General features: G+C 57.2%; 1 protein-coding gene across 1 annotated transcript; it reads right to left on the bottom strand.

The window, feature by feature from the left end:
- Positions 1-15,905: 15,905 nt before the first annotated feature.
- On the bottom strand, positions 15,906-21,379 carry LOC149521624 (zinc finger protein RFP-like). Its single transcript, XM_089773380.1, has 4 exons — positions 21,063-21,379; positions 18,129-18,339; positions 17,870-17,929; positions 15,906-17,023 (listed from the first exon to the last, which is right to left on the bottom strand). Exons 1-4 carry the CDS (start codon positions 21,312-21,314, stop codon positions 16,512-16,514), a joined length of 1,035 nt encoding a protein of 344 aa, XP_089629506.1. The 5' UTR covers positions 21,315-21,379; the 3' UTR covers positions 15,906-16,511.
- Between the last annotated feature and the right edge of the window lie 6,283 nt (positions 21,380-27,662).

Below are 27,662 nucleotides of genomic sequence, written 5' to 3'. Positions count from 1 at the left end.
TCCTCTGCCTGCAGTGGCTGTGCTAGGCTAGGCTCAGGTCCCGGCTCCTTCCCTTTCTCCTCTGCCTGCAGTGGCTGTGCTAGGCTGGGCAGGTCCCGGCTCCTTCCCTTTCTCCTCTGGCTGCAGTGGCTGTGCTAGGCTGGCTCAGGTCCCGGCTCCTTCCCTTTCTCCTCTGCCTGCAGTGGCTGTGCTAGGCTGGGCAGGTCCCAGCTCCTTCCCTTTCTCCTCTGGCTGCAGTGGCTGTGCTAGGCTGGCTCAGGTCCCAGCTCCTTCCCTTTCTCCTCTGGCTGCAGTGGCTGTGCTAGGCTGGCTCAGGTCCCGGCTCCTTCCCTTTCTCCTCTGCCTGCAGTGGCTGTGCTAGGCTGGGCAGGTCCCGGCTCCTTCCCTTTCTCCTCTGCCTGCAGTGGCTGTGCTAGGCTGGCTCAGGTCCCAGCTTCTTCCCTTTCTCCTCTGGCTGCAGTGGCTGTGCTAGGCTGGCTCAGGTCCCAGCTCCTTCCCTTTCTCCTCTGGCTGCAGTGGCTGTGCTAGGCTGGCTCAGGTCCCAGCTCCTTCCCTTTCTCCTCTGCCTGCAGTGGCTGTGCTAGGCTGGCTCAGGTCCCAGCTCCTTCCCTTTCTCCTCTGGCTGCAGTGGCTGTGCTAGGCTGGGCAGGTCCCGGCTCCTTCCCTTTCTCCTCTGCCTGCAGTGGCTGTGCTAGGCTGGGCTCAGGTCCCAGCTCCTTCCCTTTCTCCTCTGGCTGCAGTGGCTGTGCTAGGCTGGGCAGGTCCCGGCTCCTTCCCTTTCTCCTCTGCCTGCAGTGGCTGTGCTAGGCTGGGCTCAGGTCCCGGCTCCTTCCCTTTCTCCTCTGCCTGCAGCGGCTGTGCTAGGCTGGGCTCAGGTCCCGGCTCCTTCCCTTTCTCCTCTGCCTGCAGTGGCTGTGCTAGGCTGGGCAGGTCCCGGCTCCTTCCCTTTCTCCTCTGCCTGCAGTGGCTGTGCTAGGCTGGGCAGGTCCCGGCTCCTTCCCTTTCTCCTCTGGCTGCAGTGGCTGTGCTAGGCTGGGCAGGTCCCGGCTCCTTCCCTTTCTCCTCTGCCTGCAGTGGCTGTGCTAGGCTGGGCAGGTCCCAGCTCCTTCCCTTTCTCCTCTGGCTGCAGTGGCTGTGCTAGGCTGGCTCAGGTCCCGGCTCCTTCCCTTTCTCCTCTGCCTGCAGTGGCTGTGCTAGGCTGGGCAGGTCCCGGCTCCTTCCCTTTCTCCTCTGGCTGCAGTGGCTGTGCTAGGCTGGCTCAGGTCCCAGCTCCTTCCCTTTCTCCTCTGGCTGCAGTGGCTGTGCTAGGCTGGCTCAGGTCCCGGCTCCTTCCCTTTCTCCTCTGGCTGCAGTGGCTGTGCTAGGCTGGGCAGGTCCCGGCTCCTTCCCTTTCTCCTCTGGCTGCAGTGGCTGTGCTAGGCTGGGCAGGTCCCGGCTCCTTCCCTTTCTCCTCTGCCTGCAGTGGCTGTGCTAGGCTGGCTCAGGTCCCGGCTCCTTCCCTTTCTCCTCTGGCTGCAGTGGCTGTGCTAGGCTGGGCAGGTCCCGGCTCCTTCCCTTTCTCCTCTGGCTGCAGTGGCTGTGCTAGGCTGGCTCAGGTCCCGGCTCCTTCCCTTTCTCCTCTGCCTGCAGTGGCTGTGCTAGGCTGGCTCAGGTCCCGGCTCCTTCCCTTTCCCCTCTGCCTGCAGTGGCTGTGCTAGGCTGGGCAGGTCCCGGCTCCTTCCCTTTCTCCTCTGCCTGCAGTGGCTGTGCTAGGCTGGCTCAGGTCCCAGCTCCTTCCCTTTCTCCTCTGGCTGCAGTGGCTGTGCTAGGCTGGGCAGGTCCCGGCTCCTTCCCTTTCTCCTCTGGCTGCAGTGGCTGTGCTAGGCTGGGCAGGTCCCGGCTCCTTCCCTTTCTCCTCTGCCTGCAGTGGCTGTGCTAGGCTGGGCAGGTCCCGGCTCCTTCCCTTTCTCCTCTGCCTGCAGTGGCTGTGCTAGGCTGGGCTCAGGTCCCGGCTCCTTCCCTTTCTCCTCTGCCTGCAGTGGCTGTGCTAGGCTGGGCAGGTCCCGGCTCCTTCCCTTTCTCCTCTGGCTGCAGTGGCTGTGCTAGGCTGGGCAGGTCCCGGCTCCTTCCCTTTCTCCTCTGGCTGCAGTGGCTGTGCTAGGCTGGGCAGGTCCCGGCTCCTTCCCTTTCTCCTCTGCCTGCAGTGGCTGTGCTAGGCTGGGCAGGTCCCGGCTCCTTCCCTTTCTCCTCTGCCTGCAGTGGCTGTGCTAGGCTGGCTCAGGTCCCAGCTCCTTCCCTTTCTCCTCTGGCTGCAGTGGCTGTGCTAGGCTGGGCAGGTCCCGGCTCCTTCCCTTTCTCCTCTGGCTGCAGTGGCTGTGCTAGGCTGGCTCAGGTCCCGGCTCCTTCCCTTTCTCCTCTGGCTGCAGTGGCTGTGCTAGGCTGGCTCAGGTCCCGGCTCCTTCCCTTTCTCCTCTGGCTGCAGTGGCTGTGCTAGGCTGGGCTCAGGTCCCGGCTCCTTCCCTTTCTCCTCTGCCTGCAGTGGCTGTGCTAGGCTGGCTCAGGTCCCGGCTCCTTCCCTTTCTCCTCTGCCTGCAGTGGCTGTGCTAGGCTGGGCAGGTCCCGGCTCCTTCCCTTTCTCCTCTGCCTGCAGTGGCTGTGCTAGGCTGGGCAGGTCCCGGCTCCTTCCCTTTCTCCTCTGGCTGCAGCGGCTGTGCTAGGCTGGCTCAGGTCCCAGCTCCTTCCCTTTCTCCTCTGGCTGCAGTGGCTGTGCTAGGCTGGGCAGGTCCCGGCTCCTTCCCTTTCTCCTCTGGCTGCAGTGGCTGTGCTAGGCTGGCTCAGGTCCCAGCTCCTTCCCTTTCTCCTCTGGCTGCAGTGGCTGTGCTAGGCTGGGCAGGTCCCGGCTCCTTCCCTTTCTCCTCTGGCTGCAGTGGCTGTGCTAGGCTGGGCTCAGGTCCCAGCTCCTTCCCTTTCTCCTCTGCCTGCAGTGGCTGTGCTAGGCTGGGCTCAGGTCCCGGCTCCTTCCCTTTCTCCTCTGGCTGCAGTGGCTGTGCTAGGCTGGGCTCAGGTCCCGGCTCCTTCCCTTTCTCCTCTGGCTGCAGTGGCTGTGCTAGGCTGGGCTCAGGTCCCAGCTCCTTCCCTTTCTCCTCTGCCTGCAGTGGCTGTGCTAGGCTGGGCTCAGGTCCCAGCTCCTTCCCTTTCTCCTCTGGCTGCAGTGGCTGTGCTAGGCTGGGCTCAGGTCCCGGCTCCTTCCCTTTCTCCTCTGGCTGCAGTGGCTGTGCTAGGCTGGCTCAGGTCCCGGCTCCTTCCCTTTCTCCTCTGCCTGCAGTGGCTGTGCTAGGCTGGCTCAGGTCCCGGCTCCTTCCCTTTCTCCTCTGCCTGCAGTGGCTGTGCTAGGCTGGCTCAGGTCCCGGCTCCTTCCCTTTCTCCTCTGCCTGCAGTGGCTGTGCTAGGCTGGGCAGGTCCCAGCTCCTTCCCTTTCTCCTCTGGCTGCAGTGGCTGTGCTAGGCTGGGCAGGTCCCAGCTCCTTTCCTTTCTCCTCTGGCTGCAGCGGCTGTGCTAGGCTGGGCAGGTCCCAGCTCCTTCCCTTTCTCCTCTGGCTGCAGTGGCTGTGCTAGGCTGGGCAGGTCCCGGCTCCTTCCCTTTCTCCTCTGCCTGCAGTGGCTGTGCTAGGCTGGCTCAGGTCCCGGCTCCTTCCCTTTCTCCTCTGCCTGCAGCGGCTGTGCTAGGCTGGGCTCAGGTCCCGGCTCCTTCCCTTTCTCCTCTGCCTGCAGTGGCTGTGCTAGGCTGGGCTCAGGTCCCAGCTCCTTCCCTTTCTCCTCTGCCTGCAGTGGCTGTGCTAGGCTGGGCTCAGGTCCCGGCTCCTTCCCTTTCTCCTCTGCCTGCAGTGGCTGTGCTAGGCTGGCTCAGGTCCCGGCTCCTTCCCTTTCTCCTCTGGCTGCAGCGGCTGTGCTAGGCTGGCTCAGGTCCCAGCTCCTTCCCTTTCTCCTCTGGCTGCAGTGGCTGTGCTAGGCTGGGCTCAGGTCCCAGCTCCTTCCCTTTCTCCTCTGCCTGCAGTGGCTTTGCTAGGCTGGGCTCAGGTCCCAGCTCCTTCCCTTTCTCCTCTGCCTGCAGTGGCTTTGCTAGGCTGGGCTCAGGTCCCAGCTCCTTCCCTTTCTCCTCTGCCTGCAGTGGCTGTGCTAGGCTGGGCTCAGGTCCCAGCTCCTTCCCTTTCTCCTCTGCCTGCAGTGGCTTTGCTAGGCTGGCTCAGGTCCCGGCTCCTTCCCTTTCTCCTCTGCCTGCAGTGGCTGTGCTAGGCTGGGCTCAGGTCCCGGCTCCTTCCCTTTCTCCTCTGCCTGCAGTGGCTGTGCTAGGCTGGGCTCAGGTCCCGGCTCCTTCCCTTTCTCCTCTGCCTTCAGCGGCTGTGCTAGGCTGGGCTCAGGTCCCGGCTCCTTCCCTTTCTCCTCTGCCTGCAGTGGCTGTGCTAGGCTGGGCAGGTCCCGGCTCCTTCCCTTTCTCCTCTGCCTGCAGTGGCTGTGCTAGGCTGGGCTCAGGTCCCAGCTCCTTCCCTTTCTCCTCTGCCTGCAGTGGCTTTGCTAGGCTGGCTCAGGTCCCGGCTCCTTCCCTTTCTCCTCTGCCTGCAGTGGCTGTGCTAGGCTGGGCTCAGGTCCCGGCTCCTTCCCTTTCTCCTCTGGCTGCAGTGGCTGTGCTAGGCTGGCTCAGGTCCCGGCTCCTTCCCTTTCTCCTCTGGCTGCAGTGGCTTTGCTAGGCTGGGCTCAGGTCCCAGCTCCTTCCCTTTCTCCTCTGCCTGCAGTGGCTGTGCTAGGCTGGGCTCAGGTCCCGGCTCCTTCCCTTTCTCCTCTGCCTGCAGTGGCTTTGCTAGGCTGGCTCAGGTCCCGGCTCCTTCCCTTTCTCCTCTGCCTGCAGTGGCTGTGCTAGGCTGGCTCAGGTCCCGGCTCCTTCCCTTTCTCCTCTGGCTGCAGTGGCTGTGCTAGGCTGGGCTCAGGTCCCGGCTCCTTCCCTTTCTCCTCTGGCTGCAGTGGCTGTGCTAGGCTGGCTCAGGTCCCAGCTCCTTCCCTTTCTCCTCTGCCTGCAGTGGCTTTGCTAGGCTGGGCTCAGGTCCCAGCTCCTTCCCTTTCTCCTCTGGCTGCAGTGGCTGTGCTAGGCTGGGCTCAGGTCCCGGCTCCTTCCCTTTCTCCTCTGGCTGCAGTGGCTGTGCTAGGCTGGGCTCAGGTCCCGGCTCCTTCCCTTTCTCCTCTGCCTGCAGTGGCTGTGCTAGGCTGGGCAGGTCCCGGCTCCTTCCCTTTCTCCTCTGCCTGCAGTGGCTGTGCTAGGCTGGCTCAGGTCCCGGCTCCTTCCCTTTCTCCTCTGCCTGCAGTGGCTGTGCTAGGCTGGGCAGGTCCCGGCTCCTTCCCTTTCTCCTCTGGCTGCAGTGGCTGTGCTAGGCTGGGCAGGTCCCGGCTCCTTCCCTTTCTCCTCTGCCTGCAGTGGCTGTGCTAGGCTGGCTCAGGTCCCGGCTCCTTCCCTTTCTCCTCTGCCTGCAGTGGCTGTGCTAGGCTGGGCAGGTCCCAGCTCCTTCCCTTTCTCCTCTGCCTGCAGTGGCTGTGCTAGGCTGGGCAGGTCCCGGCTCCTTCCCTTTCTCCTCTGGCTGCAGTGGCTGTGCTAGGCTGGCTCAGGTCCCAGCTCCTTCCCTTTCTCCTCTGCCTGCAGTGGCTGTGCTAGGCTGGGCTCAGGTCCCAGCTCCTTCCCTTTCTCCTCTGCCTGCAGTGGCTGTGCTAGGCTGGGCAGGTCCCGGCTCCTTCCCTTTCTCCTCTGGCTGCAGTGGCTGTGCTAGGCTGGGCAGGTCCCGGCTCCTTCCCTTTCTCCTCTGGCTGCAGTGGCTGTGCTAGGCTGGGCAGGTCCCGGCTCCTTCCCTTTCTCCTCTGGCTGCAGTGGCTGTGCTAGGCTGGCTCAGGTCCCGGCTCCTTCCCTTTCTCCTCTGCCTGCAGTGGCTGTGCTAGGCTGGGTCAGGTCCCGGCTCCTTCCCTTTCTCCTCTGGCTGCAGTGGCTGTGCTAGGCTGGCTCAGGTCCCGGCTCCTTCCCTTTCTCCTCTGCCTGCAGCTGCTGTGCTAGGCTGGCTCAGGTCCCAGCTCCTTCCCTTTCTCCTCTGCCTGCAGTGGCTGTGGTAGGCTGGCTCAGGTCCCAGCTCCTTCCCTTTCTCCTCTGGCTGCAGTGGCTGTGCTAGGCTGGGCTCAGGTCCCGGCTCCTTCCCTTTCTCCTCTGCCTGCAGTGGCTGTGCTAGGCTGGGCTCAGGTCCCAGCTCCTTCCCTTTCTCCTCTGCCTGCAGTGGCTTTGCTAGGCTGGGCTCAGGTCCCAGCTCCTTCCCTTTCTCCTCTGCCTGCAGTGGCTGTGCTAGGCTGGGCTCAGGTCCCAGCTCCTTCCCTTTCTCCTCTGCCTGCAGTGGCTTTGCTAGGCTGGCTCAGGTCCCGGCTCCTTCCCTTTCTCCTCTGCCTGCAGTGGCTGTGCTAGGCTGGGCAGGTCCCGGCTCCTTCCCTTTCTCCTCTGGCTGCAGTGGCTGTGCTAGGCTGGCTCAGGTCCCAGCTCCTTCCCTTTCTCCTCTGCCTGCAGTGGCTGTGCTAGGCTGGGCTCAGGTCCCAGCTCCTTCCCTTTCTCCTCTGCCTGCAGTGGCTGTGCTAGGCTGGGCAGGTCCCGGCTCCTTCCCTTTCTCCTCTGGCTGCAGTGGCTGTGCTAGGCTGGGCAGGTCCCGGCTCCTTCCCTTTCTCCTCTGGCTGCAGTGGCTGTGCTAGGCTGGGCAGGTCCCGGCTCCTTCCCTTTCTCCTCTGGCTGCAGTGGCTGTGCTAGGCTGGCTCAGGTCCCGGCTCCTTCCCTTTCTCCTCTGCCTGCAGTGGCTGTGCTAGGCTGGGTCAGGTCCCGGCTCCTTCCCTTTCTCCTCTGGCTGCAGTGGCTGTGCTAGGCTGGCTCAGGTCCCGGCTCCTTCCCTTTCTCCTCTGCCTGCAGCTGCTGTGCTAGGCTGGCTCAGGTCCCAGCTCCTTCCCTTTCTCCTCTGCCTGCAGTGGCTGTGGTAGGCTGGCTCAGGTCCCAGCTCCTTCCCTTTCTCCTCTGGCTGCAGTGGCTGTGCTAGGCTGGGCTCAGGTCCCGGCTCCTTCCCTTTCTCCTCTGGCTGCAGTGGCTGTGCTAGGCTGGCTCAGGTCCCGGCTCCTTCCCTTTCTCCTCTGCCTGCAGTGGCTGTGCTAGGCTGGCTCAGGTCCCGGCTCCTTCCCTTTCTCCTCTGCCTGCAGTGGCTGTGCTAGGCTGGCTCAGGTCCCGGCTCCTTCCCTTTCTCCTCTGCCTGCAGTGGCTGTGCTAGGCTGGGCAGGTCCCAGCTCCTTCCCTTTCTCCTCTGGCTGCAGTGGCTGTGCTAGGCTGGGCAGGTCCCAGCTCCTTTCCTTTCTCCTCTGGCTGCAGCGGCTGTGCTAGGCTGGGCAGGTCCCGGCTCCTTCCCTTTCTCCTCTGGCTGCAGTGGCTGTGCTAGGCTGGGCAGGTCCCGGCTCCTTCCCTTTCTCCTCTGCCTGCAGTGGCTGTGCTAGGCTGGCTCAGGTCCCGGCTCCTTCCCTTTCTCCTCTGCCTGCAGCGGCTGTGCTAGGCTGGGCTCAGGTCCCGGCTCCTTCCCTTTCTCCTCTGCCTGCAGTGGCTGTGCTAGGCTGGCTCAGGTCCCGGCTCCTTCCCTTTCTCCTCTGCCTGCAGTGGCTGTGCTAGGCTGGGCTCAGGTCCCGGCTCCTTCCCTTTCTCCTCTGCCTGCAGCGGCTGTGCTAGGCTGGGCTCAGGTCCCAGCTCCTTCCCTTTCTCCTCTGCCTGCAGTGGCTGTGCTAGGCTGGGCTCAGGTCCCGGCTCCTTCCCTTTCTCCTCTGCCTGCAGTGGCTGTGCTAGGCTGGCTCAGGTCCCGGCTCCTTCCCTTTCTCCTCTGGCTGCAGCGGCTGTGCTAGGCTGGCTCAGGTCCCAGCTCCTTCCCTTTCTCCTCTGGCTGCAGCGGCTGTGCTAGGCTGGGCTCAGGTCCCAGCTCCTTCCCTTTCTCCTCTGCCTGCAGTGGCTTTGCTAGGCTGGGCTCAGGTCCCAGCTCCTTCCCTTTCTCCTCTGCCTGCAGTGGCTTTGCTAGGCTGGGCTCAGGTCCCAGCTCCTTCCCTTTCTCCTCTGCCTGCAGTGGCTGTGCTAGGCTGGGCTCAGGTCCCAGCTCCTTCCCTTTCTCCTCTGCCTGCAGTGGCTTTGCTAGGCTGGCTCAGGTCCCGGCTCCTTCCCTTTCTCCTCTGCCTGCAGTGGCTGTGCTAGGCTGGGCTCAGGTCCCGGCTCCTTCCCTTTCTCCTCTGCCTGCAGTGGCTGTGCTAGGCTGGGCAGGTCCCGGCTCCTTCCCTTTCTCCTCTGCCTGCAGTGGCTGTGCTAGGCTGGGCTCAGGTCCCAGCTCCTTCCCTTTCTCCTCTGCCTGCAGTGGCTTTGCTAGGCTGGCTCAGGTCCCGGCTCCTTCCCTTTCTCCTCTGCCTGCAGTGGCTGTGCTAGGCTGGGCTCAGGTCCCGGCTCCTTCCCTTTCTCCTCTGGCTGCAGTGGCTGTGCTAGGCTGGCTCAGGTCCCGGCTCCTTCCCTTTCTCCTCTGGCTGCAGTGGCTTTGCTAGGCTGGGCTCAGGTCCCAGCTCCTTCCCTTTCTCCTCTGCCTGCAGTGGCTGTGCTAGGCTGGGCTCAGGTCCCAGCTCCTTCCCTTTCTCCTCTGCCTGCAGTGGCTTTGCTAGGCTGGCTCAGGTCCCGGCTCCTTCCCTTTCTCCTCTGCCTGCAGTGGCTGTGCTAGGCTGGCTCAGGTCCCGGCTCCTTCCCTTTCTCCTCTGGCTGCAGTGGCTGTGCTAGGCTGGGCTCAGGTCCCGGCTCCTTCCCTTTCTCCTCTGGCTGCAGTGGCTGTGCTAGGCTGGCTCAGGTCCCAGCTCCTTCCCTTTCTCCTCTGCCTGCAGTGGCTTTGCTAGGCTGGGCTCAGGTCCCAGCTCCTTCCCTTTCTCCTCTGCCTGCAGTGGCTGTGCTAGGCTGGCTCAGGTCCCGGCTCCTTCCCTTTCTCCTCTGGCTGCAGTGGCTGTGCTAGGCTGGGCTCAGGTCCCGGCTCCTTCCCTTTCTCCTCTGCCTGCAGTGGCTGTGCTAGGCTGGGCAGGTCCCGGCTCCTTCCCTTTCTCCTCTGCCTGCAGTGGCTGTGCTAGGCTGGGCAGGTCCCGGCTCCTTCCCTTTCTCCTCTGCCTGCAGTGGCTGTGCTAGGCTGGCTCAGGTCCCGGCTCCTTCCCTTTCTCCTCTGCCTGCAGTGGCTGTGCTAGGCTGGGCAGGTCCCGGCTCCTTCCCTTTCTCCTCTGGCTGCAGTGGCTGTGCTAGGCTGGGCAGGTCCCGGCTCCTTCCCTTTCTCCTCTGCCTGCAGTGGCTGTGCTAGGCTGGCTCAGGTCCCGGCTCCTTCCCTTTCTCCTCTGGCTGCAGTGGCTGTGCTAGGCTGGGCTCAGGTCCCAGCTCCTTCCCTTTCTCCTCTGCCTGCAGTGGCTGTGCTAGGCTGGGCAGGTCCCAGCTCCTTCCCTTTCTCCTCTGCCTGCAGTGGCTGTGCTAGGCTGGGCAGGTCCCGGCTCCTTCCCTTTCTCCTCTGGCTGCAGTGGCTGTGCTAGGCTGGCTCAGGTCCCAGCTCCTTCCCTTTCTCCTCTGCCTGCAGTGGCTGTGCTAGGCTGGGCTCAGGTCCCAGCTCCTTCCCTTTCTCCTCTGCCTGCAGTGGCTGTGCTAGGCTGGGCAGGTCCCGGCTCCTTCCCTTTCTCCTCTGGCTGCAGTGGCTGTGCTAGGCTGGGCAGGTCCCGGCTCCTTCCCTTTCTCCTCTGGCTGCAGTGGCTGTGCTAGGCTGGGCAGGTCCCGGCTCCTTCCCTTTCTCCTCTGGCTGCAGTGGCTGTGCTAGGCTGGCTCAGGTCCCGGCTCCTTCCCTTTCTCCTCTGCCTGCAGTGGCTGTGCTAGGCTGGGTCAGGTCCCGGCTCCTTCCCTTTCTCCTCTGGCTGCAGTGGCTGTGCTAGGCTGGCTCAGGTCCCGGCTCCTTCCCTTTCTCCTCTGCCTGCAGCTGCTGTGCTAGGCTGGCTCAGGTCCCAGCTCCTTCCCTTTCTCCTCTGCCTGCAGTGGCTGTGGTAGGCTGGCTCAGGTCCCAGCTCCTTCCCTTTCTCCTCTGGCTGCAGTGGCTGTGCTAGGCTGGGCTCAGGTCCCGGCTCCTTCCCTTTCTCCTCTGCCTGCAGTGGCTGTGCTAGGCTGGGCTCAGGTCCCAGCTCCTTCTCTTTCTCCTCTGCCTGCAGTGGCTGTGGTAGGCTGGCTCAGGTCCCAGCTCCTTCCCTTTCTCCTCTGGCTGCAGTGGCTGTGCTAGGCTGGGCTCAGGTCCCGGCTCCTTCCCTTTCTCCTCTGCCTGCAGTGGCTGTGCTAGGCTGGGCTCAGGTCCCAGCTCCTTCCCTTTCTCCTCTGCCTGCAGCTGCTGTGCTGCAAAGCAGGGAGCAGGACTGTCACATGGGGCTCTGTGGTGCAATGGAAGCGTGTTGCACTTCTAAGCTGTGGTGCTCAGTGAGAGGCAGATGAGTCAATCAAAGGTCGTGGGTTCACAGCCCACCAGAGTCACTTCAGCTGCTCCCTGATTCCCAGGGCAGCTTTCACTGTATAGGCCACTCCTTGAAGGTGGCCAAACGGGTCTAGAAGAAGGGAAGAGAAACACGAAACGTGGCTGCCCACCAGAAGCTATAATGCTCCACACAGCAGGCAGCTGTGCTTGCACCCCCTACCCTACCACCAAACAGACAAGGCATTGAAAAGTGAGAGGAGAAAGGGAAACCGAGCTGCCTCCTGGGGCTGCTCCTTTCCAGAAGTGTTATGGTGGAAAATGCTGCTGCCACTTTGCCACCTCTGCCTCTCCCTGACATTCATGGATGCCCTTTCTCTGTCTCGCCCCCTTCCCGTCCCCTGGTCCAGAGGGAGCCAATTCTGTGTATTTCCAGTCCAGCCCAATTTCCTGCTCCCAACCAGACGATGACACAGGTGGGCGGTGGCACAAAGAGCTGCCCCCCATCACAATTTGGTACCACTTAGTTTTTCTCACCCTCAGCTGGCTGGGCAGGGCTGGGTTCCTCCTCTCACCCCTTGCTGAGCTTTAGGAAGCTCCGTGTGAAATGGGGCCACAAGGACACCAATAGGATACAAAATTTGAAAGTGTCTAGTTCAGGGGTTGGCAACCCCTGGCACATGTGCCAAAAATGGCCAATTTTTCTTGGCGTGTGAGGCAGGTGTTCAGCCCCGCCCCTCCTCCCCTGGCAGCCTGGGACCTGGAGGGGGCGGGTGTTGCAGCTGCGGGAGTGCGAGTTGTTACCCCGTCAGGAGTTGAATCCACGGGCTGGTTGAGAACCAGAGGGTGGTGTCAAAACTGTGGGCAGGTTGGGGACTGAAGGGGGTGTGTGTGTTGCAGCTGCAGGCAACCTGGTGACCAGAGGGGAGGGATGTTGCAGCCAAGGGTGGGCAAGTTGCTGCCCCATCGGGGGTTAAAGCCGGGGAATGGATATGTGTTGCATATCCTGAAAAAAACTATTTGTCTTTGCACATGCAGGCTACGTCTACATTGGCCCCTTCTCCGGAAGAGGCATGTTAATTTCCAACTTCAGAATAGGGAAGTCCGCGGGGGATTTAAATATCCCCCGCGGGATTTAAATAAACATGGCCGCCGCTTTTTTTCCGGCTTGGGGAAAAGCCGGAAAAAAGCGTCTAGACTGGCACAATCCTCCGGAATAAAGCCCTTTTCCGGAGGATCTCTTATTCCTACTTCAAAGTAGGCTTTCCCACTTCGAAGTACGAATAAGAGATCCTCCGGAAAAGGGCTTTATTTGGGAGGATCGTGCCAGTCTAGATGCTTTTTTCCGGCTTTTCCCCAAGCCGGAAAAAAAGCGGCGGCCATGTTTATTTAATTCCCGCGGGGGATATTTAAATCCCCCGCGGACTTCCCTATTCTGAAGTTGGAAATTAACATGCCTCTTCCGGAGAAGAGGCCAATGTAGACGGAGCCGCATAGTACTGACTGGAAAAAACTATTGATCTTTGACTGTCTCCTGCTTTTCCCACGTGCACTAGCCTCGTGTTACTCTGAGGCCGCTGAAGCTGGAGGGAGGGAAGAAGCGAAGCCATCGAAAGAGATCCTGACAGCAGGAAGAATCATTTCTCAGCAACTTATAGTGGTTCCTAAAAAAGCAAAGTGAATTGTTCACTCATTTCAGCCTTCTTGGACTGATGAATACGGGTTTGTTCGACATACAGACCGTGCTGTTTGTGCTCTGTGTTGTGAGAGCGCTGCTTGCCGCACATCATGTGTCCTACGCATTTTCAGACCGAGCATGAGAAACACGTCAAGGATGAGGCAGACAAGGCTGAGTCAATGGAACAGGCCATCGCGAGGTATGAAAAGCAAAGCAGCATCTTCACTAACTTCTCTGTCAGTAAAAATTAAGCCAGGGAGAGAAGTTACAGACTCACACTTTGTGTTGTAAAACATGGAGAGTCATTTACAGAGGGAGATTATATAAAACAGGCTTTGCTCAGTGGTTTGGATGCTTTGTTCAATGGCTTGCCCAACAGAGATACAATCACCTCCAGAATAAAAGACTTGCCTTTGTCTGCCAGGCTGTGGTGAGGCGCAAAGGCGAAATGGCAAGAAACACTAACAAACAGCAGGCGGTAGCATTAAAAGATGCAGCGGTATCAGTGTCGTGCTTGAGGAGCATGTGGACAAAAACGACGTACCACAGCTAGCAGTTCTTGCAAGATACTGGGCCTCAGACAAAGTCTGAGAAGAGCTGTGCTGCCTAAAACCCATGCACGGCACCGCGACGGGACGATACAGGGAAGATGTTTGCTATTCATTTTGAGGAAAGAGGAACTGACATCACAAAAATATTTTCTGTGACACCAGACGGTGCCCTGCTATGGCGGGAAAATGGAAGGAATTTCTAAGTGTCATTGAGGAGCCCACTGGCCACCTGATGGTAAATTTTCATTATATTATTCACCAAGAATAATTGTATTTGTACCAAGATTTCTGACTCTGAGCTTAACAGTGGTACAGCTACAGCAATGAAGACCCTGAATTTTCTTGTTGCTCGATCTGCCTTGACGCACCGGCAGTTCCAAGCCCTGCTTGAGGAGACGGAGAGTGCGTAAAAGGACATTCCACGTCCCAGCGGTGTTTGTGGATTATGCCGTGGGAAGGTTTGGACTCGCTTTATGGACTTTCTCAATTCAATCAAGATCTTTTTGCCGGAGAAAGGACAAAACTACCCCAAACTGGATGATGACAAATGGCTCGTGCGACTGATGTCACCGCACATCTAAACAAACTCAACCGCCGTCTGTAGGGCACAGGCCAAACTTTTCAGGATCTTTTTGAAGCTGGGAAGGCGTTTGTTGCAAAACTTGCCATTTTTTCTTGGGACATTGGCATCTCGAGTTGCTGCTATTTCCAACATCTGAAAGAACTATTGAAACATCGCCCTGTCAGCGTTGCTGAGGCTAGAATGAACACGCAAGAACTCACCTCAGAATTTTCTGTCAGATTTCAAGTTTTCCAACGTTTGGCCCAATGTTGTCCTTTGTAATCAAACCAGACAACTTTGTGGCCAGCAACATGGATTCAACAGTGCTTCAGTGGATGGGTGTTGAGGATTTCAAAATGCAGCTCATTGAATTGCAATGCTTAGGCTTAAGGGCTTTGAAGCTTATGGATCTGTGGTGCACACTTGAGACAACCGAGACAGATCATGGGGTCGCTATCACGGCTGTTGGAATGCCCTGCCTGTGAAATGTGACTGTTTGAAGAAAGTGGCATTTTCACAGCTCTCAGCCTTTGGATCTACACACCTCTGTGAACAGACATTTTCACATATGTCCATCCCAGAGCCAGTTAACGACTGAACACTCAGAGGCTTGTGTGCTGCTTAAAGTATCAAACCACGAGCCCGAGACTGGAGAACTCAGCAAGGCCGAGGCTCATACTGAAAGGTAAGATCTGCATCTTCATTTATTTATTAACTACGCTGCTGTAAGCAGGACTTTAAAAGCATCACGGGCACTTGGACCCGTCCATACAGTTGAATAAGTCAAATCTCTGCACTCCACCTTGGACAGGTTGCTGACCCTGGTCTAGTTTGTAGCAAGGTACAGAAGCAAGAAGAGCTTCCTTTGCATTGCAAACTGGTTTTTCTTTCATTTTTTTTAAATCCGAAAATAATCCCTGGGGATCTGTGACCCAACCACACAAACATCACTTTTCCCTTTTCAGATCACAGTTTTTCCATCCCACCTTGTCACACGGAACCTCTTGTTTTTCTCCCAGCGCTGCGCACACAAGCTCTGAGCTCCTGGGTCCCGTACTGCTCCCTGCGACAGTTTTGCACAGTAAGTGGATATAAAGGAGAAAGAGAAAACCTCTCCCAGGACAAGGAGCCGCTCCCTTCTCTGACTCTCATGGGACTCCCTGGGCTTCCATCAAACTCCTGGGGGCTCAGGGAAGGGGGTATCCCAGACATGCCCTTGGCTACCAGCAGAGAATTCCTGCCGGCTCCATGTGTCCTGCTGGAGAAGCCCCTAGAGGGGCAGGAGAAGCAGTACAGAGACTTGCTGTGGGGTAAATGAAAGCAGAGGTCAATGGCTCCTCTCAGGGGGTTGTTTGGGTTGGTCTTGTGACCCTGGTGAATGAATCTGGAGGTTAATTGGAGTTTGTGTCAGTGGGTTTGGTTGGGTTCAGGCCCTTCCATTGGCCACCTCTTCGACCCAGACCTCTCTGAGCAGACCCTGAGCAGAGGGGGGATCCCTGACTCCCTGTTCTGACCCCTGTGCCAGTGGAGAATGGACCCGGCTTCATCAGGTGCTTCTGAGCTTCTAGTGAAGGGTAAAAGCCGGGATGGTCTCAGGAGTTTCCAGAAACATTGGCCAGACTTTTCAAAACCCTCCCTCCACCACGAGAGCCAGATTGTGTCCTTGCCTGGCAATGACAATGTTTCCCCGTGAGCCCAGGGACAAGTCACAACCTCAGTTCCCGTTGGGGGGGCGTGCAAAGAATTTGAATCCTGACAGCCTCCTCAGCAGAGCTGCGCTGCCGCACCCCCCCTCCCTTGGAAAGTAAGTTGGAGGTAGTGGGCTTGGTGGGAGCGTGGGGGCCTGGCCCATGTGGCGGCTGCTCCTGGGGCCGGGGCTGAGGCTGTGGTGCATGGACAGCACCTTAGTGTGCCTAACACGCTTTCAAGTGATGGCTGGACAAGGGCTCTCGTCTGTGTGTGTTTTACTGGCTTGGTGTTTTTTTTCTCCAAAGTACACGTTATCGGTTTGGTTTTGCTGCTCAACATCATTGCTTATTATAGATCTTCTCACACAACCGTAGCCACTGGAGTGTTCTCGTGAGAAACATGGGAGGAAAAGGGGCGGCCCACGCCCAGGGCCCATTGATGGTGTATTCACCGTTCAGTCTGGACTCAGAACGAGACGTGTTTGATCCGAGGAGAGTAAAAACCCCTCGTGGATGGGGGACGTGGCTCAGCTGATTCTCAGGCATCTAGGAACAGGCTGTTTTTCTAATTCGGCATTTTTCGACTGTGTTGAAACAAACAAAAAACAGTTTCCCTCCAGCTGTACCGCAAAGAGCATTCTGAAGAGGTGACCTCGGGCCCTGTAAATACCTTGCCAAGCTCCAGCAAGACGGCCAGACTACACCAGGTAACCAGCACAGTGGGCCCGTCAGGATTTCCCTGTGGTGGAGTGTGGCTGTGCCCCACCTGCTACAGGAATCCACTGGTGACATGTGATTTGTTTTGTTTTGGAACATGCCACAATATAGGATCTCTAATAGCAGCATTCTTCAAAGGAATGAAAACGCCCATATTAAGGGAAATACCCAGATGGACTCAGGGAGAGGCTGAAAGTCATTTTTCATATGCAATAGAATTGAAAAACATTTATTCAAAAGTTATCCGTACAGAAGCAAGAAGTCTTCTGTTTAAATATGATTCTTCCTGGCACACGCCCAACAAGCGCCCGTGACCTCAGTGTTGGTGCACGAGATCAAACTCACTCTGCTCAGGGAGGGAAAATCTTAGGGGGACACAGGTTACAAGTGCTGCCGGCTGCCCCACGGTCACAGGGGAAGGCAACTTTGGCTCCTGTGGCTGGAGCTCTGGCTGGAAACCCCAGTGAGATCTCAGGACACAGACTGGTACAAATCGCTCCCTGCTGCTGTGCAGCTTCCAGCTTCCCCTCACCCCCAAACCCTGATTGGTTAATTCTGTGTCCTGCCACCCCCACCTCTGTCTGTCCCCAGCCCGGTTTTTAATTCTGCCTGTGCCCAGCCCCCACCTCTGCCCCTGTGGCAGCACAAAGGAGCCTTCTCCTTACCCCTCCTATCTCTGGGGCTGCAGAGAGGGAGGGGGAGAAGCTTTCAGGCATCATAGAGATGAGGGGCCAGGGGTTGGGTAATGGGGAGTCCTGTGAGGTCACAGAGACTGGGCTGTGTGAGGCCAGAGAGGCTGATTTCAGGGACACAGGCTGAGCTGGCATTTCCACCCCACCCAGAGCCAGGGTCGGATTCTCTCCCCAGGGTGGGAGCCCGGTGGGAAAGTGAAGATCGGGGCCTTGGCACCAGCATCGATAAATGTCACCTGCCCCCGGCCACAGTCCAGACAAATCCGGATCCTGCGGGGGGGACTCAGTGGCAGGGGGGTCACAGGGGAGGTGAGAGCCCAGAACTGAACCCCCAACCATTGCACAGCCCAGATCCCCCCCTCAGGGATACGACTGATCCCTCCCTTCCTGCTCACAGACTCTCTGGCCACCCCCACAGCCCAGTCTCGCCCATCCCCCACCTCCACCTCCCAGCAATGTCTCCCCGAGGTGAACCCCTCACGGCCCAGGACACTGGGCCAAGTGTCAAATCTCTCTGGGTTGTGGGGCAGTTGCTGCCGTGTAGGTTCCCATCTCACATGTTTCCGATCCCCAGACAGGACGAGCAGGGGATTTGCCGTGTCTGGATCCAGAGTCACAGTCGCTGGGGAGAGAATCAGGGCGTGAGGGGCAGAGCTCAGCCCTGGGGGCGGCTGGGGCCATTTCTCACCCTCCCAGCAGGCCTGTTGTGGCTGGGACAGGCCTGGGCCCCAGGGAGCTGCCTCTGCCCTGGGCCCTGAGACTGAGCCGAGCTGTCACTGCAGCGCCTCAGCCTGGGCAATGGGACCCGCTTCATCAGCTTCTCATTTGTGTGCAGAGGCTGCAGCCTCCTGCCCCCAGCTCGGGCTGCTCCACCCCCAGGGCCAGACCCAGAGCAGGAGGGTTCGGGGGGGGGGGAGGCAGGTTCCAGCTGTAACCCCCAGAGGGAAGCTCCCTCCCCTGCTGCAGCCTCCACCCCCCGCCCAGGGCACAGAGGGGAGGGGGCAGCGCGGGGGAAGAGCCACCTCACCCCAGAGAGCAGGGCCTGGGCATTAGTCACCCCCAGGGCAATGGAGGGTCCAGGGCTCTTCAGGGCAGCTGGGCTCAATGGGGGGAGCCCAACTCTGGCTTCTGGCCTGGCCGGGGGCAGGGCCTCTGGAGTGGGGTCACTGCAAGGGGCAGCAGAAGGAAGAGGCTGGTGCCCAAGGAGGGGCTGCGCTGATCAGCTGCCCCGACACAAAGCGCAGCCCCTGCCTGCAAAGCCCCCTGCCTGCAAACTGCGCCCATAGTGAGATATGGGGGGGCGGGGGGAATCCCATTTCTTAAAGGGGCAGGACACGGCCCCTCGTCCTTCTGATCCAGTCCCCTGGGGCGCCTCACCGCTCAGTGGGCAGGTTTGGGGCTCTGCCTGTCGTGGTCGCTGGGGGTTTGGTTGGTGACTTGAGCTACAAATCTCCACTTGAAACCTCACCCTGTCTGAAAGCTCCTGGGAACTTTCCTCCTGATGCCTCCAGTGCAGAGGGCAGCGTGTCTGGTGGGGGAAGGGAGAAGAGAGGGGAGACTTCAGGAGTCCATATTGCCCACGACACCCCCAGTCCCACAACATCCCACAGACCTGGGTTTTCGTTATAGCAGACACACACTCCAGGTGTGTTTACACTGCAGGGAAGATCGAGGCTGCTGCTGTTGATTTCCCAGCTCACTGCCCCTCCCCAGTCCCTTCTAGGTACCTGTGAACTCCCTCAGAGTCTCTGACAGCGCAGTGGTTTTCGGGGAGAAACCCCTGACTTGTTCTTCCAGTTCAGTGTCAGTGTGGAGCCTCCCAGTCTCCTCATCCAGCTTCTCCAGCTGGGCCAGCAGGAGTCGCTCTTGTTCCTCCAGGAACTGCCGCAGCTGCTGAAACTCGGCCACAATCTTCTGCCTCTCAGTTTCTGTCTGTTGCTGTATGAAAACAGGGAAAGGGCTGGTTGGGGACATGGATGGAGCCCAGGGCCCTTTCATGGGGAGCTGAGTGCGCAGCAGGGAGAACTTGGCAAACCCACAGATTTCTGACACTTGACTCCACCCTATGGGTACTAGGCTGAGGCATCTCTGTTTCCCCTTTGGTCCCTGTGTCCCTCTGAAAGGGATGATTCCATGTCTGTCATGGGCAGCGTGTTCTGTTATTCATGAGCTCTGGGAACAGCAGGAGGCAGGACTCAGCAGCCAGGTTCTCTTCAATGTGTTGAATACATTTTTCTATGTGCACTGAGGCATGTGTAAATGTGCACCACCGGCTGAAACAACACGTAGCTGTAGACAGCTGGGCAGCATCTGGATCACTCCTGAGCTGCTGCCCAAGCACTCAGTGTACCGGGAACACTGCTCAGCCCCACACTGATGCAGATACCCAGGGGCTACGTCTACACTGGCATGATTTTCCGGAAGTGCTTTTAACGGAAAAGTTTTCCATTAAAAGCATTTTCGGAAAAGAGCGTCTAGATTGGCACTGACGCTTTTCCGCAAAAGCACTTTTTGCGGAAAAGCGTCCATGGCCAATCTAGACGCGCTTTTGTGCAAAAAACCCAGATCACCATTTTCAAGTTCAGGGCCTGTCCACACCCAAGATCATGGAGAAACTCAGGATGCTAACTAGTGGTTAATTGTCTAGTCGAGTAGTCAATAGAATTTCCATCAACCACTTGATTAGTCGATAGGCACTTCTGCATTCCTCCTCTTAAATGTAAAAGAGCTGCCGCTGGGGTTCTAGTATGTTTCAAAGGAGGAATGCAGAACTCCGCATGCAGCCCAGGGCAGGTGGGAAGTCCTGCTAACTCTGGGTTGCAGGTGGGTGCCAGCTTTGAAATGCACAAGAATCCCCAGAGGGAGTCAGAGTCCCCTGCTGACTCCAGGCTCCATGCAGCGCTGCTGCTTTGAAATGCCACGTGGAACATGGGATCAGCTGGGGAGTTGACCCCGGGCTCCACACGTGCAGAGACACTGAGCTGAGCCTGGAATCAGCTGTGCAGCGCTGCCACTTTGAAACACCGAGCCAGGGATCAGCTCAGGGTGCTGACCCTTTGATCATTGCCCTGGTGTTTCAAACCAGGCCTAGGTGTGCATCTCTGCTGCTTTTAAGTCCCTCTTTTTCCCCCTGCACTTTGCTGCCTCTATCTGCTGTCTACACAGCTCCTTTTTGCGCAAAAGCGGATGCTAATTAATTATGCAAATGAAGCACGTCGATATTCCACACTGCTTCATTTGCATAAGCTTCTCTGGAAGAAGGCTACAGTGTAGCCGTAGCTGAGGGACACTGAGGCTGCAGCAGGACACCTGTGAGGGTGGGGCAGGAGGGGGCGGCACCTCCACACAGAATGACGTAGGTGGGGATGGTCTGACAGAGGCAGGGACAGGCCCACAGAGGCCAATGCAGGTGGGGGAGGCCCGGCAGGCAGGCGTGGGCATGTCCTGTGCTCTGCGGATGGGTCAGTGACTCCCTTAATTAAAGAGGCTGATTTCTTTTCAGGGTGGCTGAGGTTTGCCCCAGCGCTGCCCTGCAGTGGTAATACCCTCTGGGCAGGTACCCACTGCCCCACTGCCTGGTACAGCTCCTGGCAGCAGTGCATCCTGGGAGATTCCCAAAGGCTGCCTGGCACAGGTCAGAGACGCACTGGGCAGCTCCAGCCTGGGGGTAGTTTTGCTCCAACCCAGTCTGCTCCCAGTGGTGTCTGGCGTGGCCCTGCGCTGCCTGGAGCCCTGCTGTGGGTGAACTCAAGGTTCCTGGGTCCCACACTGTGTTCAGCCCAGCGATCTCCTCTAGTGCCGGTCACAGCATCTGAGTTTAACCCCTCCTGGAGCAGCCCAGGAGTTCAGCATCCCAGTGGGAAACTGACCCCCCCGCTGGCCATCTTTCTCACCTAACCAACACGTTTCAGCCCTAGGGCTAAGGTGGCAGCATGGCTTAGTGGTCAGGATCATGAACTGTGTCTGGAGAAACTGAGGTTCTAAACAGACCTCACCTGTGAACTACCTGGCTGATTCACTGTCTCTTCTCTCTCCCCCTTCCCCTTGTGCCTCAATTTCCTTCCCAACTTTTGTCTATCTAGACTGTAAACTGCTGAGGGCAGGGATTGTCCCTGGTTGTGTTTTGTGCAGAGCCTGGATCTCACATGGCAACTGCGATGCAAATACAAGTAATAACATTAAAGTCTAGTCATCAAATCTGTAACAACAACAGCAGCTTGTAACTCCCCGTTTCCTGTGTGAAGGCAGCACATTCCCAGAGGCCAGCCTGCTGCTGATCCATACCCCTCCCATTCGGTAACAGGCCCTCATTTCTCCCTGGGGGGGAGGGGTAGGTTCAGAAGGATTCCGCTGAGCATCTCAGAGAAGTTTCTCACATCCAGTGTCTTTAAAGACTTGGATTTTGGCCTCTGTTGCCCCCTGGCCGGAGCATTTCTTTTGTCACAGCCTCTCCTGGGCCAGGCAGGCTTCAGCTGGCTGGTGAGTTACACTGGGCCAGAGAACAGTCAGGGAAATTAGCCAGATGGGCAGCACCGTGTGTGCTTGGTGCACCCAGGACTCTCTGCAGACCACACAGATGGGGCTTGATCCTCCTGGCAGAACAGCTTCAGCGCTGCCTGTTGCTCCCTGCACACCCCACCCCTGCCCGCTCCCTTCATTACCTGCAAACTGAGCTGTTTGACGAGTTCCACCACGTTCACCAGCTGCCTGTTGGGCCCGAGGGGTCCCTGCTGCACAGGGGCCCTGCACTGCGGGCAGGGGATGGCTGGGCTGGGTCCCTCCCTGCACCGGCTGAGGCAGGTGCAGCAGAAATTGTGCCCGCAGGCTGTGATCACCGGGTCCGTGAAATACTCCAGGCAGACAGGACAAGTTACTTCCATTCTGAGACTTTCCACTGTGCTCGCTGCGGCCATGGCTCCCTCTGGGCTGGGAAAGAGGATCAGTTTCAATTTCCTGAGCTCAGGCTCTACCTGCCTCCAGAAAAATGGGCTGTTCCCCTCCCTGGAGCTGACTCAGGCTGTTTCCTGGAAGGGGAAGAGCCAGCAGGAGACACCCCAGCTCTGGAGGCTTTGGTGATCAATGTCCCACACTCGGGCTCTGGCACCTGCCCCTGGGCTGGTGTGGCGAGTCTCTGGGGCATCACATGTTCCCCAGAATCCACCAGGCTGGGCTGCTCAGCTCCCAGAACTGTGCCTATAAGGAGTGAGAGTGAATCTTGTGCAGAATTCCTTGTGTTTGATGTGTGATGTTGACAGATAAAGTAACACTTGAGTATTTATATGGATCTAGTTACATGCTCTCAGTTGCAGTTTTACCATGTTCAATTTTCACAGCAGTGGGAAATGCTAGGGGGAGGGGCAGGCAGTATTCGGCTCAGACAGTTACTATTCAGTGACAGACACTGAGATTCAAAGAGGAAAATCTTTATTATTAAACCACAAATTGTTAATGTGACTCTCAAAACAGACCAAGTCAAAGTCCTTCAAGGATAAGAAGTTCTCAAGCAGCCCGGCTCTTCCTGGGCCTGTGTGGAACTTTCAGTTCCTATGAAGGGAAAGATTTTCCCCTCGGTTTGCGAGTGGACAGTGAAATCGAGGTTCGCTGGCATCTGCTCCCTCCAAGCCCAGTGACATTCAATTCTCAGGCCAAACACTTATTCCAGCTGGAATCCATGTTTCCGGGGCCCGATTCTGACGTGCGCTCAGGCTGCTCTGGCTCGTTCTAAAGGAGCCTCAGCGTCAATAGCGCTGCCAAAATTAATGGGTCCCATGCACGCAGGAGCGGCCAGGCCGGGTCAGACAAAGGCCCCCCCAGCCCAGTGTCCTATCTGCCCAGTGCCCAGTGCGGGTGCCCCAGGGGGAATGAACAGAACAGGGATCCCCAAATGACCCACCCCCTGCGGCCCGCGTCCTGCAAACAGAGCCCAGGGGCACTTCAGACCTGGGCTTTGCACGATATTGGGGTGTCTGCCAAAGCCCCCAGTTTGAGTGAGGCTTTAGAGGGGGAGTTCTCCAGGTAGAGGAGAAGTAGATACAGGAGTCTTGGGAGAAGTGGGTGTTGTGCTTGGGGCTTTCTTGCTGTGTGCTGAGCTTGTGTTTGTGAGTGAGGGTTGTGTGTGTTCTTTTTTGTTTGTTTATTTATTTATTTTCCCCTGTGTTTGAGAGTGAGGTTTTTTTTTTTCCTTCCCCCCTCCCCTTGATAGAGTTTGTGCTGTGATTGGTAGGGGCTGTGATTGGCAGGTGGAAACTGTTGGCTTCTAATTAAAGTTGAATTCTAGAAGCCTCTGCTGATTGGCTGAGCCTTGGTAGGGGGAGGGGCTTTATAAGGCAGTGGGCAAGCGACCAAGGAGCTTGCGAACAGGTGATTGCTAACAGGGAGTTTTGAGAGGGAGTTGGGAAGGGCGGGAGGTTCTCTTGTCTTTCTTTTTAAATCCCTTCTCCAGGACAGCAGCGATGGTTGATGATGCGTCTGCTGCTGTTGTTACCTGCACGGCGTGTGCCATGTTTGTCTTCCTCCCGGAAGAAAGAACGGATTTCATCTGCACCAAGTGCAAGCTGGTCGAGATTTTGGAAGAAAAAATTAGAGGACTGGAGGCCCAAGTGTCGACCTTACGCTTGATCAGAGAGGATGAAGACTTCCTCGATAGAAGGCAGCAATTGATCCTTCAAGCACGGCAGGCAGAGGAGCCAGAGAGGGCAGTACGTGACCAAGAAGAGAACTGGCAGCATGTAACTTCTAGAAGGGGAAAAAGGCCAGCACGGGATTCCCCCGATGCTATAGAGGTAAGCAATCGCTTTCAAGCTCTCTCCACAGGCTCTGCAGTGCTGAAAGCTCTGGAAGGGACCTCACAAGGTAGAAACCAGAAGGGAGCACCATCTACTGAAAGGCATGGGATGCGTAGTCCTAGGGATGGGGGTTCCACGGCCACCACCCCCAAAAGGAAACGACGGGTGGTGGTGGTCGGGGACTCCCTCCTAAGAGGGACTGAGCCATCCCTCTGCCGTCCGGACCTGGAATCTCGAGAGGTGTGCTGCTTACCGGGAGCTCGCATTCGGGATGTCACTGAGAGGCTTAGCAAGCTGATCAAACCTTCAGATCGCTACCCCTTCCTGCTTCTCCATGTAGGAACGAATGATACGGCCAAGAATGACCTTGAGCGGGTTGCTGCGGATTATGTAGCGCTGGGAAGAAGGATCCAAGACTTTGGAGCGCAAGTGGTGTTCTCGTCCATCCTCCCTGTTGAAGGGAAAGGACTGGGCAGGGATCGTCGAATTGAGGACGTAAATGCGTGGTTGCGCAGGTGGTGTCGCAGAGAGGGCTTTGGTTTCTTCGACCATGGGACTCTGTTCCGGGCGCAAGGATTGTTAGGAAGAGATGGGATCCACCTAACCAAGAGAGGAAGGAGCATCTTCGCGGGCAGGCTTGCAAACCTAGTGAGGAGGGCTTTAAACTAGGTTCGTCGGGGGACGGTGACCAAAACCCTGAGGGGAGTGGGAAAGTCAGATACCGGGAAGAAATGCAGAGAGCAAGGAGCGAGAAAGGAGGACCCCAGTTTCGAATGGAGAAGATAGTGCAATCAACTGGTTACCTGAAGTGTTTGTACACTAATGCGAGAAGCCTGGGCAACAAGCAGGAAGAACTGGAGGCCCTGGCCCAGACCAAGAAATATGATTTAATTGGGATAACAGAGACTTGGTGGGATGACTCGCATGACTGGAGCGCTGTCATGGAAGGGTATAGATTGTTCAGGAAGAATAGGCAGGGGAGAAAAGGAGGAGGAGTTGCACTATATGTAAGAGAGCACTACGATTGCTCTGAACTCCAGTATAAAGAGGGAGAAAAACTTGTTGAAAGTCTATGGGTCAGGTTTAAAGGAGCAAACAGCAGTGATGTGGTTGGTGTCTGCTACAGGCCACCGAACCAGGTGGATGAGGTAGATGAGGCTTTCTTCGGACAACTGAGCGAAGCTTCCAGATCGCAGGCCCTGGTTCTCATGGGGGACTTTAATCACCCTGACATCTGTTGGGAAACCAATACGGCAGTACACAGGCAATCCTGGAAGTTTTTGGAGAATGTTGGGGATAACTTCTTGGTACAAGTGCTGAAGGATCCGACCAGGGGCCGTGCACAGCTTGACCTTCTCCTCACAAACAGGGAGGAACTAATAGGGGACGTAGAGGTGGGTGACAACCTGGGAAGCAGTGATCATGAGATGGTAGATTTCAGGATCCTGACCAAAGGAAGGAAAGAGAGTAGTAAAATACACACCTTGGACTTCAAAAAAGCAGATTTTGACTCCCTCAGAGATCTGATGGAAAGAATCCCCTGGGATGTTAACATGAAGGGGAAAGGAGTCCAGGACAGCTGGCAGTATTTTAAAGAAGCCTTATTGAAGGCACAGAAAGAAACCATCCCGACGCGTAGCAAGAGAGGCAAACCTGGAAGGAGACCGGATTGGCTTACAGGGGAAATCCTTGGTGTACTTAAGCACAAAAAGGAAGCTTACAGAAAGTGGAAACTTGGACAAATGACTAGGGAGGAGTTTAAATGTATAGTTCGAGAATGCCGGGGGGTTATCAGGAAGGCGAAAGCGCAAATGGAGTTGCGACTGGCTAAGGATGTAAAGGATAACAAGAAAGGTTTCTACAGGCATGTCAACAAGAAGAAGGTGATCAGAGAGGGTGTGCAGTCCCTAATGGATGAAGGAGGTAACCTAGTGACGGAGGATGTGGGGAAAGCTGAAGTACTCAATGCTTTCTTTGCCTCTGTATTCACGGACAATGTCGGCTCCTGGACTTCTGTGCTAAGCGACGCAAAATGGGAAGAAGATGGACAGCCCTTGGTGGGTAAAGAACAGGTTAGGAACTATTTAGAAAAACTAAATGTACACAAATCCATGGGTCCAGACTTAATGCACCCAAGGGTACTGAAGGAGTTGGCAAATGTCATTGAGAAGCCTTTGGCCATTATCTTTGAAAAGTCGTGGAGATCGGGCGAAATCCCGGATGATTGGAAAAAGGCAAATGTAGTGCCCATCTTCAAAAAAGGGAAGAAGGACGATCCAGGGAACTATAGGCCGGTCAGTCTTACCTCGGTTCCTGGAAAAATCATGGAAGGGATCCTAAAGGAATCCATTTTGAGACACTTGAATGAGAGGAAAGTGATCAGGAATAGTCAGCATGGATTCACAAAGGGCAAGTCGTGCTTGACCAATCTGATTAGCTTCTATGATGAGGTAACTGGCTCAGTGGACATGGGGAAGTCAGTGGATGTTATATACCTTGACTTTAGCAAGGCTTTTGATACGGTCTCCCACAATATTCTTGCCAGCAAGTTAAGGGAATGCGGATTGGATAAATGGACGGTAAGATGGATAGAAAGATGGCTAGAAGGCCGGGCCCAGCGGGTAGTGATCAATGGCTCGATGTCAGGATGGCGGTCGGTTTCTAGTGGAGTGCCCCAAGGTTCGGTTCTAGGACCGGTTTTGTTCAATATCTTTATTAATGACCTGGATGAGGGGATAGATTGCACCCTCAGCAAATTTGCAGATGACACTAAGCTAGGGGGAGAGGTAGATACGCTTAAGGGCAGAGATAGGGTCCAGAGTGACTTAGACAAATTGGAGGATTGGGCCACTAGAAATCTCATGAGATTCAACAAAGACAAGTGTAGAGTCCTGCACTTGGGACGGAAGAATCCCAAGCATAGTTACAGGCTGGGGACCAACCAGTTAAGTAGTAGTTCTGCAGAAAAGGACCTGGGGGTTACAGTGGATGAGAAGCTAGATATGAGTCAACAGTGTGCCCTTGTAGCCAAGAAGGCTAATGGCATATTAGGATGCATTAAGAGGAGCATTGCCAGCAGATCCAGAGATATCATTATTCCCCTTTATTCGGCTTTGGTGAGGCCACATCTGGAGTACTGTGTCCAGTTCTGGGCCCCCCACAAAAAGGATGCGGACGCATTGGAGAGGGTCCAGCGGAGGGCAACCAAAATGATTAGGGGTCTGGAGCATATGACCTACGAGGAGAGGCTGAGGGAGTTGGGTCTGTTTAGTCTGCAGAAGCGAAGAGTAAGGGGGGACTTGATAGCAGCCTTCAACTTCCTGAAGGGAGGTTCCAAAGAGGATGGAGAGAGGCTGTTCTCAGTAGTAACAGATGGCAGAACAAGGAGCAATGGTCTCAAGTTGTGGTGGGAGAGGTCCAGATTGGATATTAGGAAAAACTATTTTACTAGGAGGGTAGTGAAGCATTGGAATGGGTTACCTAGGGAAGTAGTGGAGTCTCCATCCCTAGAGGTGTTTAAGTCTCGGCTTGACAAAGCCCTGGCCGGGTTGATTTAGATGGGATTGGTCCTGCCTAGAGCGGAGGGCTGGACTTGACGACCTTCTGAGGTCTCTTCCAGTTCTATGATTCTATGATAAGGGGATGGTTGGATGAAATAACATGATCTTGGTAACTAATTGACCATTCATTATAGGGAACTTTCTGGGTGTCTGGCTGGTGAGTCTTGCCCACATGCTCAGGGTTTAGCTGATCGCCATATTTGGGGTCAGGAAGGAATTTTCCTCCAGGGTAGATTGGCAGAGGCCCTGGAGGTTTTTCGCCTTCCTCTGTAGCATGGGGCACAGATCACAGCTGAAGGACTCTCTGCATGTTGGGGCCTTCAAAGTATTTGAAGGCTTCAATATCTGAGACATAGGTGTGAGGATTATTCTGGGAGGGATGGGTGAGATTCTGCGGCCTGCACTGTGCAGGGGGTCAGACTAGATGATCAGAATGGTCCCTTCTGACCTTAAAGTCTATGAGTCTATGAAGAGGAAGGTTCGGAGGGGGGGCGGGCTCGCAGGAAGGGCTGTGAGGGGCTCGCAGGGGAGTTGTGGGGGGCTCGCAGGGGGATTGTCACGGTCACAGAGGGGGGCGTGGGAGCTGCCTGCCCAGGGCGAGGACCCGGCCCCCCCGCAGGTGACACGTTCCGGGTCCCGAGCCCGGCCGAGTCCGCGCGCTCCCGCCCCAGTGGCCCGAGAGGCGGGTCCGTGTCTCGGCCGGAGGGGGGAGGCAGCAGCAGGCGCGTCACTGGTCACCGCGCTCTCATTGGTTCGTGGAGCCCCGGCCCCGCCCCCTTCCGAGTCCCTGCCCCGCTGAGTCTCTGGGCAGCCCCGTAGCTCCGGGGGCCTGAGAGCTGGGCCAGAGGAATCCCCGTCACCCGGGCGGGAGAGCAAGGGGCGGGGCAATTACGTCACTGATGATGACGCCACGGGG

The sequence above is a fragment of the Pelodiscus sinensis genome, chromosome 25 (assembly GCF_052426305.1).
Source record: "Pelodiscus sinensis isolate ZL-2025 chromosome 25, ASM5242630v1, whole genome shotgun sequence".
Lineage (NCBI taxonomy): Eukaryota > Metazoa > Chordata > Testudines > Trionychidae > Pelodiscus > Pelodiscus sinensis.
This window is presented reverse-complemented; position numbering and strand designations above follow the sequence as displayed.

What these genes read in the sequence shown, in the direction of transcription:
- LOC149521624 (XM_089773380.1), bottom strand. Translation starts at nt 21,314, where the DNA reads ATGGCCGCAGCGAGCACAGTGGAAAGTCTCAGAATGGAAGTAACTTGT. An exon ending in GACTCTGAGGGAGTTCACAG is followed by an intron (nt 17,930 to 18,128) that starts GTACCTAGAAGG and finishes TTCCCCCACCAG; the next exon opens with ACACGCTGCCCTCTGCACTG. An exon ending in CCCAGGAGCTTTCAGACAGG is followed by an intron (nt 17,024 to 17,869) that starts GTGAGGTTTCAA and finishes TTCTCTCCCCAG; the next exon opens with CGACTGTGACTCTGGATCCA.